Source organism: Aristolochia californica, unplaced genomic scaffold, assembly GCF_029961685.1.
Source record: "Aristolochia californica isolate CCGP_79_NKW_82.1479 unplaced genomic scaffold, dmAriCali1.0.hap1 SCAF_11, whole genome shotgun sequence".
Lineage (NCBI taxonomy): Eukaryota > Viridiplantae > Streptophyta > Magnoliopsida > Piperales > Aristolochiaceae > Aristolochia > Aristolochia californica.
The window spans coordinates 2,760,888-2,778,034 of NW_027181782.1; the positions used below are offsets into that span (position 1 = coordinate 2,760,888).

At 36.0% G+C, this 17,147-nt stretch overlaps 1 protein-coding gene across 1 annotated transcript; it reads left to right on the forward strand.

The window, feature by feature from the left end:
• Positions 1-8,086: 8,086 nt before the first annotated feature.
• On the forward strand, positions 8,087-9,027 carry LOC137944560 (AT-hook motif nuclear-localized protein 20-like; the record flags this gene model as incomplete). The annotated part of the gene is made up of 1 exon (XM_068790241.1): positions 8,087-9,027. A coding segment is annotated over one exon (912 nt), but the record flags the coding sequence as incomplete, so codon positions are not given.
• Positions 9,028-17,147: the final 8,120 nt, after the last annotated feature.

The following is a 17,147-nucleotide window of genomic DNA, read 5'->3' on the forward strand; positions in this document are numbered from 1 at the left end:
TCTTTTTATTTATTCTTTCTACAAGCCTATAGAAGTCGACTCTGATGCTAAGGCTCAATTCCTCTTTTTATTTATTCTTTCTACAAGCCTATAGAAGTCGACACTGATGCTAAGGCTCAATTCCTCTTTTTATTTATTCTTTCTACAAGCCTATAGAAGTCAACTACATGGGAGGATTCAAAAAAAAAAAAAAAAGATTTCACTCCACCTAACAAAGAGTTTTGGAATAAATAAAAGATTAAAAGAACGAGTCAAACCTTGGGGACGATTCCAACTATAGAATCAAATTGTTGGAAGAAAAAGGAGTTTCCCCAAGCAGAAGAGTCAACCCCATGCTATAGAAATTCAAAGTTTTTGAATGTCATACTCAAATTCAGAAGTTGTAGGTCTTCAAATTTAGTGACCTAAGAACATGTTCAATAGTAAAAATAGGGTTTATTGATTATTTTTCATAATGTTTGGACCTAGTTTTCACTTTTTTGTTAAATGCCAAAATAATCTTATTGATGTATAGCAACTAGTCTTTGAACATCAAGAATAGTGCTATTTAACCCAAACTCGCCACAACCAAAATCTCTCTCTTCCCATAATGAAAACCAAGCCTCCTAAGCCCTCACACATTATTTGAAAAGTTTTTATCTCCAAAACTTGAAAGGAAGCCAAATTCGATAATTTTCTTTGTTGAGCTTAGTATTTCTATGCTTGTTCATTTAAATGTTTATTGAATACTTAGATATCAGTTTGTTGAATGCATGCCAAGTGATTTTAAGATCATATTTTTTAGCCATTGCATTCTGCATAGTTGTGAGATTGAAAACCACTTGAAATCAGTTTTTTAGCCTCTTCTATTTTCAATTCATATCAATACATGCTTGTAAGTTATTTTATTTGGGTATTTGAAAGGGTTTTTACTAAGTATTGAAATTTGGAAATAAGATTTCAAATTCAATATTTACTAAATACTTTGAGATATATCAATCATACTCGCTTAAGTATGGTGACCGGTGTTAAGTACACTTTGAAATCATTAACTAAAGTTAATATGACTACTTGTGGGCTATAATTTGAAATCAATTATTACATTAAGTTTCACTGGGTGCATTCCCCAACTTGAAAAACCAATTCCAAATTTACATTGAGCCTATATTTTCAAATTAAGACATCTTGAGTTGCTTATATTTTTAAATCAAGTCATTAAGGGCTATTATGAGTTGTCTTCATTTTAAAATCATTACAATGGTGAGATCCTAAGGATTGATATTACCTATTTATTTGTGTTGAGATTGTTAAGATCTACCTATTGAGAGACAATTTACATTGGGCTATATTATAAGCAAGTAATCCTTGCAATAAGGTCAAACATTTAGTAGGTAAAGCCATCCTCACCCTAAAATTGTTTGAGAAGATTTGTTGTGGGTGAGAAGTAGAAGTTGGGAAGTTGTGTGTGCTACTATATGAGTTCTACGACCTTGTGTAGGCAGTCAGTCTCGAAAATCCCTTTGTGGTTCTAGGTTGATGTGAATAGTGAATTGTTGAAAATCTTTTTGTGGGTCTAGGCCGGTGTGCCTAGTTTGCTGCTGAAAACCCCTATGTGGATTTAGGCTTGTGTAGCCTAGTGAACTACTAGAAAATCCTTTTAGGTAGGCGGTCTTGAAAATCCCTTTGTGGATCTAGGTTGATGTTGTTAGGAATTAAACGTCCTAATTCCAAACCAACGAGAGCAATAATAATAAACAAAGAAGAGAAACAAAGCAAGAAAGAAAATACAACAAGATTTATATAGGTTTGCCTCAATGTGAGACTACGTCTTGTGAGACTACGTCTTATCTTCTACCGTTGCAGTAATCCACCATGAAGATGAAATAGTTTACAAGATTTATATAGGTTTGCCTCAATGTGAGACTACGTTTTGTCTTCTGCCGCTGCAGTAATCGCACACACTCATAGGTATTTTTTCTCTAAGCTCTCTTGGCCGTAACTAATGATTCTTCTTGGTGATGTACTTACTTCGGGTGATAAAACCCTAATAGTGCACCCCAAAATATAAAAAAAAGTAGGGCAACCGTAATACAAGAGTGAAATCCCAAAACTGATCTTAATGAAACAACAATCAAGATATCATAGACCTTTTGGGGGATCCGCCTGCAAACTCCCAGGAGGAGGGCTCCTCGCCCCCTTCCAACCCCCATGGCGACCTTACCACGAAGGTCAACCCCCATACCTACTCAGAGTAAGGCGTTGATTAGATTCCACAACTTAACAGATGTGCCTAGTGAGCTATTAAAAATCCCTTTGTGGATCTAGGCTGGTGTGCCTAGTTTGTTGCTGAAAATCCCTATGTGGATTTAGGCTTGTGTAACCTAGTCAACTACTATAAATCTAAGTGAGAGTGAGTTATTATATTTTGTGGTTAAATGAGTGGTGTATGTCCCTATTTGGGCAGTATTGTAATTGGCCTTAGAGGTATTTTGCTATAGATATTGTAGGCTACCCAAGCTGAGTGGACCCTCTAGGTCCTAAAATATATTGGGAGGTGGACTAGCAATACGTAGAAGAATTGTGAACCACCTAAAAATCTTGCGTATACTTTGTATGCTATTGCTCCATGAGTACCATTGGTCATTGTGCATGAACTTAATCTTTAAAAGTGCCCTTGCACTTTGTATTAGTTAAAAATATATAGGAACTAATGTGAAAGGAGTTAAAATTAATCCTAGTTACATAATTGAGTCAATGGTCCTTTAATAACAATTGGAAGTTTTAGATATAGTATCATTATATAATACCTTAAGTGATCAAGTTGAAACTTTTTTATGTATTTCCCACCAAAAGATTTTTTAACTCTATATGGAAAATTTTGAATAAACTCCGATAACTTATTTTTCTTGCTTTACAAATTAATAGGCCAAATACATATCCTTTTGGGAATCATTCTAAAGTTTATATATGCATTTATTTGAAAAAAAAATAACATAGAAACCTTAACTCACTTGTCAAAACTTCATTTATATTTCACATTTACACTTGCACTTTTCAAATTGGTAATCAATAAAAAGGCAATTTTTTTAAAAAATATTAATGCATTTAAGAGTACAAAGGTATAACAACATAAAAGAAGTAAAGAAAAATCAAGGTCTTCAGGGAAAGCATTAATCATTATGGGTCAAATTATTTATCAAATGTTGAATGACAGATATGTAAGAGTCTTGCTTAACTCTCATGAAAAGGAGTTTTAGGGGAAGAAGGTTCAGCCAAGGAGGAATTTTAGTATTATAAGACTTTTACTTTGTTACAGTTGTTTATTTGTTGTAGTCTTATTTTTTAAGAGTTGTACTTTGGGTGTAACTAAGATATAAGTAGTTAAATTTAACTCACAAAGTCTATGTATTCTTTCTGTTATAAATTGAAACCTAGTATACTTAATTTATGACAATCAATGAACTAATTTTTTTCTAGAAATATAACATGGCATCGAAGCAGGTTTTGTAAGATGACTCAGTAACCCATAAAGACAATGTGTTTCTTGTCTTATTTATCATCTCTACTAGTTTAATTTTGTTTTCTTATCCCTTTAGTTGTTTTCTTTCTTTGCATTTGTTTTTCCTTGGAGTTCACAACTTCATACCTCACTTTTTCATATTTCAAAGTATATATTTTCAAAAAGATCCATGTGTCTAGTTTCCAATGTAAAAAGTATTTTGTCGGTCAAAGTTTTCTACAAAAAAATTGGCATCTGAATTAAGTACAAATTCTATTTTTAAGTGATCAAGTACTTGTAGTGCAATTTAAAGCAAGAACAAAATATAAAGCTAAATCACACACACACAACTACAAAGAGGCTAAGATTTTTTTTCGTTGATGTTCTCCTAATGATAATCACCACCAAGAACACTTGCTTAGGAAAAAATTACTAATTTACCCAATTGGCAAAATTTCAAAGAGATTCATTGGCTTTCTTTAATCCAGTGTAACACCTAATTATACTTTACCCAACCTCTCCCACAAAGCTTTTCAAATCAACTTTACAAAAAGAGGAGTCAGATTTAAATTAGCTTTACAGGGATAGATCGGAGATGCGTTCGGTTTAAATTGAGTTTACATGTCAAATCGAACTGAGCTCGAGCGACTCCGGCTCCCTACTCCTAGTGAAGAGCAATGAAAGACAATGGTTATTTTTATGGCAAGTGTCAAGGTATATAAACGGAATGAATCATATATAATTCTGATATATCGATAGACCGTCTCTACTTGGGATTCTAATATAAGTTTGACCTTATTTTAATCCTTAAAAGAAAGAATAAAAATAAATAATGCCCACATCCGAATGTTCAGCCAATGGGGAATTTTAATAATTAGACTTCTACTTTGTTAGTGTTGTTTAATTATTGTGAGACTTATCTTTTAAGAGTTGTACTTTGGAGGTAACTAGGATATACATAATTAAATTTAACTCAAATTATTCTCTCTATTATAAATAGACATACAATGTACTTATTTTATAATAATCAATGAATTATTTTCTTTCTCTAGAAATACAACATAAAAAAATAGTTTGAGGGAAGTGGCACAACTTTCTTAATGATAATTACTATTTGAAAACTATAGAAAGATGTATAATATTCAATTGATTTGTCAATTATGGTTATATGTCTCCCCCTCCTTATAATACATGGTAAAACCATAATTACCATAGAGAGGAATGGAAATGAAATAGAAAACATATGAAAAAAATGAGAAATTCTTTATGCCTTTAATATCTCATTGGCACTTGCTTGATTGAACTAAAGTCAGTAGTCAGGGTCTTCATCTTCTACCAAGAGGTTTTTTCAAAGGAAGAAGAAGATATTGCACCTATATGTGTTAGAAAATTGTTCCCTAGTTGATATTATAGTGTAGTTATATAGCTTTTGTTTAAAGATTTGAATGCCACATAATACCTGACTCAGTTGAGAAAGGGCCAGGGAGTTGTATAGAATTTTGAAGAAGCAAAAGATAGGGTCGAAATAAGGCTAGGAGCCAAGTGAGTGGAAATCCGTTTCATGAATGAAGTATGGGCACAAAGTGGATTTGAAAAGGATGAAGGAGATGAAACAGATTGGTTGCAGTACAAGCACTCACAAAAAAGTTAGGGACTGGTACTTCAAAGCCAATTGAGATGAGTATGGAAACGGCAGTTCGATTGAGTATATTCCTCTCTCTCTCTTTTTCTCAATTAAAGAGTAAGTAAAGAGTGTTGCAGCAAAACTTTACTGGAATTTTGGCCTAAGGGAGATTAATTTGTTACTGTCTCAAAGAAGTCTCATTCTGCTGTTGTTGTCAAGAGAAGTATCTACAGTATTAGAATCATAAAATATGGCTTAAAATCCACACATGTTTGGAATCAATGGATCCTCTTTGATTTCCTTTTGCTTACTTAAATGTCTCTATAAAAAAAATTGCTAAAGGTGGCATTGCTTCAAATTCAATTCACCTTTCACTTGCCCAATTTCATTTCTATCTTGTCTAAGTAATTTATACTTTAACTGAGACAGTGCTACTTTTTCATTTATCTAGGACAGTTGGAATTGCTGTGTCGTGAAGCTTTCCAAAACATTCCATCCTAGTACAAGTTAAAAAATGCTTCAACACTAGAATGTTTTATTAATCTCTATTCAGCTTGTGCTGAGCTTTATACTATATGGAAAGAAGGTTCTCCATATAAATTTGTACTGAAACCTTGAGATCACAGGCTTTGTTCAGAAGATAAAGAGCATTATTAGGTTAGTTTTGAAATAATTAACTTCTGTTGTTGTTATCAATGATGATGATATTCACACAACCCTAGTTTCTGATTCTCACAATTTCAGCTTAAATTCTTTCTTTCACTTTGGAATCATATACAAATATGATCTATAATGTTAAAGACACACATATAAGACACCAAAGGTTTAAATTAGTGCAAACCTAACCACACATTTTGAGTTAAGTGCCATGCCTGGTCTGGAATTTAGTATGTTAAGAAATCATGGTTTGTATTATGTTTTTAATACACTTGGTTTAGAGAGCCATGTCTTTGCATTGAAACAAATTCAGGGTCAAGATAACTAATTTGATGGCCTTGATTGGTTCACAAGAATGGATAAATCTGATTGCTTCTCAGCTTTATCCTCTCTTATACTAATGCGGTTCACATGAATCAACAATCCTGTTTCTTCGTGAAGCACTAACTAATATATACATACATATCTACTTAAGGCCGGTGTTTATCAAACCACATGGGTAATTGTCCCATAAGCAAATGGTTACTCGAGTTAGCTTAACTAATTCTATATACATACATACATACATACATATCTACTTAAGGCCGGTGTTTATCAAACCACATGGGTAATTGTCCCAGAAGCAAATGGTTACTCGAGTTAGCTTAACTAATTCTATATATTAAAAAAGGAGTAGCAACACGAGTCGAAAACTCAATAATAAATTACGAATATATGCATAGGAAATATTTTACACAACTTCTACCAAAATATCTTCCAAAGTAAACCAGTTTCCCACTTCATTCAACATAACTAAATGGTACTTTAATTTCTCAGTTAAACACCCTAGTCAGTTAATCTACTTTTCACCAAAACCTAAACTCCTATCAAACTCAAACTTACCCTTAGAAAACACAAGGCAAATGAATTGATTAATGGTGACCTTCTAAGGTCATGTTATGTGTTTTAAAGCTCAAATGTGACCAGACTTGTGTGTAGGTTCACTCTATGGGCATACAGAATGTGCAATCAGACAATCTCTAACATCCAATCAATCAACTTCTTGTCTATTTAATGCGGACTCCCATTTTGTTTCCTTGTGCTGATCATTCACCTGAGTGGCATCTTATATAGGGTCCCACAATCATAAAATGCATCTACCCTAATCATGCTAACATTATTTAAGAGCTTCTTAATTGGGTTCCTTTGGCGAACTAATCCCTTCCCTGCCCTGATTCTCTCCTCTTGAAAATAGAGTGAGTTTTTAGAGAGAGAAAGTCCCTTGAAGTTAAAGAGGAAGAAGGGTCGGGATGCATGAAAATGGAGGTTGTCAAACTACAACGGTTTGGTGTTTTTTTACAGGAAGATTGAACATTAAAAAACTTTTTAAGGGTTAAATTGTTAATCTCTCTTCTCTCTAGGATGAAAATTGAGAAGATAAGAGGTTCTTCTTTTCTGTTTAAATTTGATTTGTAAGTCATTTTCTTTCCCATGTTTCTATTAATTCTGAGCTTCGACTTGATCTCGGCATTCGTTGATATGTCGGGGCGCGAGACAACGACGTGCTCCCCACCTGCTCACGCGCACGCGGACCTACAAAACCCTAATTTCCGAGACCACTAAAAGTTGGGAAAGAGAGAGAGAGAGAGAAGAGGTTGGAGGAACAAGGGAAAGAAGGAAAAAAATTAGAATAAGCTTAGATTTCGATACCTCGACGCGAACCCAAAAACAGCGAAAGAAAAGGAGGAAAGAGAGAAAGTGAGAAGAAGACCCTTTAGCAGACATGGCGATCTTCTCCTTCTTTTGTTGGCTTTTTGATTGAAGAAGCAAAGGATTAGGTTTCTATCCTTTCTCTTCTTTTTACTTCGAGCTGTTTAGTTTGGTTTGGCTGAAGAGGCGTTAGGAAACGCTTATGTGTTGTTGTTGTTGTTGTTGGAATGTTCTTCTGATCGTTATCTTTCTTTGAGAAAACAAGGGAGTTCGCTTTCTTTCTCTCTTCGTGTTTGGTTTCTTTCTTTTCTTCTGTATCTTGTGAGATTAATTCTCCTGCAGATGAAGAATCTAACCCCTTTGGCGTTCTTCCTCATCTTATCTATATGAAGACGGAAGCTTCCCTCAGTTTTTGCCTTCGATTCTTGATCAGAAGACCTTAGCAGAGTCAGTAGGGGAAAAGAAGAGCCAGATGTCTTTCATCTTGGATCCGTAGTTTTCTAAGCTACTTTGATCATCGTCTTGTTAATGCTGTCGTAGTTTACAAGGAGAGTCGGAGAGAGAGAGAGAGAGAGAGAGAGAGAGAGGAGCTTGTTGGGTTTTTTTGTGCCTTCTAGCTGTTATATTCTGTGTGATCTCTTGCTTCGGTCACGCTGGCAAACCGGTGGTGGGCTGGCCATGTTGGCCTGCCCGGCGTCGACCTGTCGGCGAGTCCCGGCGGTCTCAAGAAACTGGACCGCGAAGATGGAATAAACGATATCGCCGGCGGCGGGGGTGCCAACAGTAACAACAGCAATACCAACAACAATGGAGCTGAGGAAGAAGAGGACCGCGAAAACGGCGACGAGCCGAAGGAAGGCGCCGTTGAAGTGGGCACTCGACGGCCACGTGGCCGGCCTCCTGGATCGAAGAACAGGCCCAAGCCCCCCATTTTCGTTACCCGTGACAGCCCCAATGCGCTACGCAGTCACGTCATGGAGGTAGCCAGCGGCGCCGACGTGGCGGAGTGCGTCGCTCAATTCGCACGCCGCCGGCAGCGGGGCGTCTGCGTCCTGAGCGGAACTGGGTCAGTTTCCAACGTCACTCTCCGGCAGCCTGCAGCTCCCGGTGCAGTCGTCGCACTTCACGGCCGGTTCGAGATCCTCTCCCTGACCGGCTCTTTCCTCCCAGGTCCAGCTCCACCAGGATCAACGGGACTCACGTTGTATCTCGCAGGCGGACAAGGGCAGGTCGTCGGTGGCAGCGTTGTGGGCACTCTGGTAGCCGCGGGGCCTGTTATGGTGGTTGCAGCCACGTTTGCAAACGCCACGTACGAGAGGCTGCCTTTAGAGGAGGAAGAGGACGCAGGCAGCAGCGGAGGTGGAGGCGGCGTTGGTGGCACCCAGATGGGTGGCGGAGGAAGCCCCCCTCCGGGAATTGGTGGCGCTGCTCCCGGAATGCAGGACCTCTCACCCATGCCAGTGTACAACTTGCCGCCAAATTTGATGCCAAACGGGGGACAATTAGCACACGATGCTTATGGTTGGGCTCATGGCCGGCAACCTTACTGATCAGAAACCTACAAGAACAACCCAAAGGAAGAAGACGAGGACGAAGATGAAGATTAAGAAGACCCACCCCGTTTTTCTTTCTGCTTTCTTCTCTCTTCTGTTTCAGAAGCAAGAAGGAAGACTGATCAACACGGTACTATTTGCTGTTATTGTAGTGTAGTGCAGCGCAGTGTAGTGTAATTCCCACAAAGAAGAAGAAGAGGCGACTCATATGTATATTTTACATTTCCAAAGAGATGCTTGTTTCTCACTTTGCAATACATGCTGTGAGTTATTATATTTGCATTTATATTCTTATACTACTGTTTCGTATCATCTGTTTCCTGCTTTGTCTCTGAACTAATGTTCTCTAGGTGATGATTGGAAATGGGTTTGTTTTGTTTGAGAAACAGAGCTTGAAGAAACCCTTTGTCATGATCAGGTTTGAGGATTCTAGTGGCCAGAAGCTTGTTTATTGATTTTGGAACTCCATGGATCCATTTTAGTATTAACTTGGGCACCTCTTACTGTGCCAAATCTCTTCCGACAGTAAAAAAGAAAAGAAAAGTTTCATTTATTTTTCCTGCTGAGAAACTACAGTGTTTATGCATGCAAGATAACCTGTCAGGCTTTGGGGTTCTGTGACAAGAACAGAAAAAAGGGAGAGATTCATCCCATTTGCATCTCTTCTTGGACTCTATTTAATAGCACATTTATTCTGAAAATCAAATATTGTAACCCAATTCAATGACAGTGTCATAAGCAATAAATGGGGTCAAATAACTGTTATGCAATTATGCTCTATCTTTCATTGAATTTCTGCAAGATAAGGGATAGTTCTTGATGCTTGCTTGCTTGAATTGAAAGGTCAAGAGTAGGAAGGGGGCAGGACTCTTCCTTTGGCTTACCTCCATATTGGGTCCATCCAATCGAATTCTACACAGACACATTACAGGTTTTCACATCAGTAGATTTTCTTGAACTGTGTGGGAGGCTGGGAGCAAAGATGCTCATGGAACAAAGGCATAAAAGGTGGTTCTCTGTGATTTCCCCTTACGAAAAGCCACCTCTAAACAGTTCTACTTCTAGCAAACGATTTTCCCTCTTTGTAAGGGAACCACAATCCCATCCTTAACTGGGAGAAAGAAGAGATCTGCTTTTCCTCTGGTTAGACATCTCAGAATATAATTTGTTAAAGAAAACAGCAATGGAGTTTCTACGTTAAAAACTCAGAGAGCAGGCTCTACTTTCCCTGAGGTCAAGCACATTGGCTACTTGTTTTCACTGGTCAATGATCAAAGAAGGTGGATCAACATGTGGGACCCCTTTCACATGGATCCCCACGTAGCTTATGTATCATAATATATTTTAATTAGTGCAACTTGCCGTAACATGCCAAATCTAAAAGAAAAAAATAGTGCTGTTGGACCCCATTGATTAAATTACTGTATTCCTCTTCCTAAAAAACCTCTCATCTCTGGACTGGCACCAAATCGATTCCTTCTTCAACACTATTAGGAAGTTGATGAAGTATGAAAAGTAGAAAAGTTACAGGCTGAAATCTTAGATTAAGGTAATATGGACCACCCAATAGGCCCTGTTTACATTAAAAAAAAAAATTTTAAATTGTTGATCATCGTAAGTGGGGGTTATCTATATATAAAATTTCCCAAGTAAACGTTCCCCGGTCGAAGCTGAAATTTTAAAGATCGATGCCGTTATCGTGTAGTAAACGTCGTTTTGATCCAATAAGCTACTGTCTAAATGTAATCTCAATATTTAAGTAAGGCAAACAGGTGCGTAGTCGGCATAACTTCCTTTACAGTACAGACTCGTTAATGAAGCTTGGTATGGACTCTTTCAAGTTTCAAGGTTTAGAGATGAAAGGAAGTGCACCCTCCAAAAAACCCTTGCTAGCTCATGGGTAAGTTTACAAGGAAATTAAAGGGCCTGAAAACCGAATTGATCCTCAATATCAATCAAGTTGACTTTGATTTGTAAGTTATTTCCAAGGTGTCATGAGTTGTTGTGCTGCTTTTTTAAATAATTCTTGGCATGTCTCATTATCTCATGAAACGCCACCAAAACAAGATCGTATTACAAAATAATCTGAAGTCAACATCAATTCATCAATGCTTCCACCTATTTATGAATGACATAATTTTTGGCTGTTTTTGAAGACTCTCATTGACTTTTACTATTAATATTACCTGGATTCTACTTGTTTTGCCCATGAGAGAGAGAGAGAGAGAGAGAGCAACCACTTCATCCAACTTTGATGTTCTTCAAACTTTCTCAGCTAATCCTTTAAGGTATCATTTTATGCATTAGAATATTGAAATGAAGAGTCACAGGATTTTGCATCAAATGAATTACTAAGTGAAATAGGATATTGTAAGGCTCTAATTAAACTATGATAGAGCTTGGTAGCTTTTTTTTTTTTTCAAATTTAATATAAAAATATTACGTTAATTTGGATTAAATACATGATAAAAACATGCAAATTAATATAGAGATGGATAAATTTTACTGAGAGGAGCAAACTAGAAATTATTTTCCCCACCTCATCATACCGGCCAAAAGAGTTGTGTCACCTGATCCTAGTCTTAAACCATCAAGGGAAGTCCCTATTGACTTCACTTCTTTGGTTTACCTATAATGACCGGATTAATTATACTGTTTAATAATGAATTTTAATTTTCAAAACCTATTCATTTTACGACCGCTTTGAACCAACAACATTCATGGATATGTTTAAGAATTTCAAGTAGCCTAGGGTAGCTTGATAAACCGCAGGTCGTATCTTCTTTTAGTCATGATAGACACATCAACATTTGGTTATTAATCGATGAATCGAAGACATGAAGGGAGTAGTTGGTATCAAGATGGCACTGCTTAGGTGATTTTAGGACTATTTGAAGTTGGTATGATTTAGGCTGTCTTATCACTTAGTATTGGCAATATCAAGTTGGCATGATGGCATAATATCAAGAAATCATTTTTTTTTAAGCCACATGAGATTAAAATTTCTTTTCAAGCACACAAGGTTTTTTACCAAGATTATTTTCAAAGTGAAGTTACAAACACCAGCTTGAGGGGGAGTGTTAAAAGATACCCGTGTAGGGGTGGCATGGCTAGTAAATAAGGAGAACGTCCATAAAGATGACATAGAATTTTAATTATGCAAACTAATTGTTAAATTTATGAAATACTTCATTGACTTCATTAACTTATTATAATCAGTGTACATGAATCTCTATTTATAATAGAGGAATGTAGTAGAGACCAATTATAATAAAACTATATTTGTCCCAATTACACCTAAACTCTAACACTTAAAGATAAGTCCTAGCATAATTAAATTATTCAATATAGATAAAAGACAAATATAACTCAAACTAGAACTCTTCTAGGACGTGACCATAAGATAAAGATGCCTTTGTGAGTCATTCTTGATTTTCTAACTTATGTGATAAGGATGTCTGCTCGTGGTAATCATGGTGGGTCTTACTTCTTATGGGATTGGGCCCATCTTGTGGACTTTTCTTGGCCGTGTGGCCCATCTTATAACACTCTTAGATATGTGGACCTTCCTTGGTCGTGCGGGCTAGAGACCATCTTCCAACACTCCCAATCAACCTAGGGGTGAGAGAATATCATGAACTCCTAGTTTGCTACAAATGATGTATAAAATCTTTTTGTATAAAATGGTACATCTTCCAATATGCTTTCATCTTCCAACACTCCCCCTCACGCTGTTGCGCCCTTCAATGAGGCCCTACTGGCATAATATAAGTGAGAGTAAAAATCACTCCTAGCCAGTAAGACATTGCTCCATACTCCAGTCCTAATGCTGGATGTAGGGCACACTCCATCTTCTGTAGGTAGTGTGTCTATCGGCATTGGTCTGAAGTTTTCACCAACGTGTCCCTCCACAGGACAATGACTCTCAAGCAGTAGGAGTAATAAAAACCATTACAAGGGGGTAGTGGGTTTATTTATAATGGTGTCTCAATCCGGACACCGACTCTCATGGTATCCCAACCATGATATTTTTTAGAGTTAAATTTATCATGGTGTCCCAATCCGGGCACCGACTCTCATGGTATTCCAACCGTGATATTTTTTGGAGTCAAATAAATTATAGTATGAGAAAAGCTAGTGAGGCCACCTCTTCTTCAATAATAATGTCTCATCCAAAGAGACATAATAACAACAGTTGTAATGTAACCCGACCATCTTCCAACACATATAACACGTACCAAAATAATAAACCTTGTAGAAGGACCCATGGAATAATCATAATCTGATATAAATATTTTTTCTTAGATTCATCAGCTTCATCTTCTGTGATCTGCCTTTCTTGAATATTTTGGTCACATAAACTTATCCACAACATATGGAATAAAATACCTCTTTCTTGTACTTCTTGTACTTCTCCCCCTCGAGCTGGGTGGTAATGGCAATGATCCCAACTTAAACAAAATATCATAGATGTAGAAATAATAGATGTAGAAATAAGCCCAAATAACAGAGATGTATAAATAAGTCATCAAACCAAGGAGAAGTGAGATATTTTTCTGATATATCAACTCAAAAAGTGAAGCAAAACAATGGGCATAAATTTGGATTTTTCAATGCAACAGAATACCAACATGACCTTTGATTCTTCCAATGCGAATATATCTTTAAATATAGATCAGATAGATATGAACTTTTATCCTTCTAAAACTAGAATTAAATACCTTTCATCCAAGAATAACTTCTCTTCATAGAATATAATTATTAGAAGATAAATAATCTAATAGATTTCGGTCTCTGTCATCTGGCATAACTAAGTATTGTTTCTCCTTTTTTTCCAGCATGACCATTGACTCTTCCAAGATCAATATCTCCTTGTAAAAAAATTAGATCAAGAATTGGTTGAATATGTAAGAAAATAGATTTATATATATTTCATTTGATATATAATTCTCCATATAAATTCTCGTTCTTCATAGCATAAAATACCTCGAAAGTTGAAGTTTTCTGTTGCTGCTAGAACCTTTTTTTAGATCTGACCTTTCTTGCTTCAAATATCGATTTCTCTTTGTAGATAAATCCGATTGAAAATTGATTGAATATTTAAGATAATAGGCTTACATATATTTATTTTGATATATATATATATATATCCATATAAAGTCTCATTCAAATATAGATTTCTCTTTGTAGATTATTCCAATTGAAACAAATCATTTTTCTTTGGAAAATATACTCAAATATCTTTCTGTCAATATATAATTTGAAATATAAAAATTTCAAAATAGAAGTGAAAAACGCAAATCAAACTATGGGTGTAAGGACTGAAACAAATAACTACGAACCTAGACTTAGGGTTTGGGGTTTACAGAAAAGGATCTCATTATCTCAGAACCTGCTCTGAAACCATGTTGAATTTATGGAAAAGAGAAATACTTCAGTGACTTCATTAACTTATTATAATTAGAATACATGAATCTCTATTTATAATAGAGGAAGGTAGTAGAGTCCAATTACAATAAAACTACCTTTGTCCCAATTACACCTATGTCCTAACATAATTAAATAATTCAATATAGATAAAAGACAAACATAACTCAAACTAGAACTCTTCTAGGACGTGACCAAAAGATTCCAACTTATGTGATAAGGATGCCAGCCCGTGGTAATCATGGTGGATCCTACTTCTTATGGACTTGGGCCCATCTTGTGGGTCTTTCTTGGTCATGTGACCTATCTTATAATACTCTTAGATATGTGAGCTTTCCTTGGTCATGTGGGCTGGAGCCCATCTTCCTACACTAATATATATCCTCATATGTCTTTTTTTCCATTTGAAGCATATAGCCCTAATGACATTGTAGTCATTATAAACACCTTCCCACAACTATAAATATAGCCTCAAGGTATAAGGTTAAGCATTCAAGCCTTTTCCTCGGCTCAAATTTGTCCTTATACCTCTTCCTCTTCCTCTTATTTCTCTCCTTTGGATTATTCTCTCCTCTCTCCCAAGAGCTAGAGTTTCTCTCTTCTCTCCTTCCCTTGAGATCTCATGTTTATGTGTTGACCATAGAAATCAACATAGAGGTGTTAGGGTATGAATTTGAGAGGGAGAGGAGAGCAAGAGATATTTGGAAAAGGTTTCATTGATCTCTTCCTTCAGCCAACACTCATATTTATATTATTTGAGAAACTTCTTAATCAACTAAGATTACATAACTCAAGGAGAGATTCTAAGAAATTTAAAGGATTACATCAATCTAGGAGAGATTCTTGTAATCAACAAATTACATCAATCAAAGAAAAAACAAATCTAATAGGATCTTATCAAGAAGAGGGGGGATTTTCCCCTTTTTACCCTTATGCCCCACACCCCTTAGGCATTTTACCTTTTTGCCCTTCATGCCCCCCATGCCCCTTGAGTTCTATCAGTGAAAGATCGATGGTTGGCCAAGCAATCCAAGGGGAAAGAGATTGAAGAAGAATTCTGAGGTGATGAGCCCAGTCCTATCCGAAACCAAGATGATCAATATCAGTTTGCGAAGGGAAGAGAAATACTGATTCCTTTAGCTCTATCACCTCACGTATCTTGAAGATGATATGATTGATGTAATAGAGACATTAGTTCAAATCAAAGAGGATTTGAAGGACAATATTCACTCCTTCACCTCCATAGTTAATTATCTCTCCTTGCTTCAGCTAACGACGGCATAGCATAAATATTTTAGTCTAACTAACATTTTTTAACCTAGATTAACCACTTTTTGTTCTTCATGTATATGCTTTACTTTACTGTCATTTGTTTATGCCTCAATTGTACACACTTTTGAACTATGAATGCAAGTCATTGAGCCAAATCTTTGTATACATTTCTATTCTTCCTTATTAGCCAATCTATTTTATACATCATAAAAAGGGGTAGAAAGTAAAATTAACTTAAAATCCACATGAAACCTATATGCACATATTATGCATATTTTTAAATTTATTGGATTATGATTTTTAATTTTTATGGAGTTATGTTTTCTCATCCATAAAGAAAGGGGAGCTTGATCTACATTGACCCACATACATATTTTGATGAAAGCAAACCTTATCTGCCTTTCAGCTAATATTTGCAAATCAATTTCAGATGCAACTCTTCGAGACACAAGATTAAGGTCTATACAAAAGAATCAGGAAATTGAAATACAAGACCTGAATGTATACAGTATGTCAAGTCATCTTCAAGAAGCACCCATGAGTAAAGATTGAAGACTAGAGTCAAAGTCATTTAAAAGTAACTCAAGAACAATCACCAAACTTTGATTCTAAGGTAGACAAGAACATTGGAGCTTTAGGGCATAAATATTTTCTATAACCATATTTAAATGATGCATAGAATTGCTATAAACTTGTCATACCCTTAGTACATGCGTAAAACTTATAATTACACTATGGCATAAAACATGATTGATCATACCTTGTGGCATTACAATCATACAGAATCTAGATTGGTAGCACTTGAGGCTCCATTAAGTTTGGGTTTGCCCTACGACATCTACAACAAATCACCTCTAAGGTCAATTAAAATACTGCCCACATCTACATACACCACTCAATTAATTTATAATGCCGCACGTTTGCTTAGGTTTATAGCAACTAAGTATACTAGCCTAACCCACAAAGGGATTTTTCAACAATTCACTAGGTTACACAAAGCTAGACCCATGGAAGGATTTTCAATAGCTAATTAGACACTACAACCTAAAATCACAAACGGATTTTCAGCACTACCTGCCTATACAAGGTCTTGTGGCTCACATAACAACAAATACAACTTTCCAACTTCTATTCCTTAGCCACAATGGCTTCTCTCAAACTCTTTCCAGTGAAGACGGTCTTGTCTACTCAAGGTTTGACCCAAATAGTAAGAATTACATGCTTACAATATAGCCCAAAATGAATTACCTCTCACTAGGAAAATTTTAATAATCTAAACATAAACAAAAAGGTACACCAATCCTAAGTACTAAGTCTATGTAATCAATAGCTCAAAATAGTACTTAAAAACTTGATTTGAAAATATAGGTAGCTCCAAATAACCCTTAATGACTTGATTGAAAAATAAAGACTCAATGTAAATCTAGGATTGGCTTTTGAAATTGGG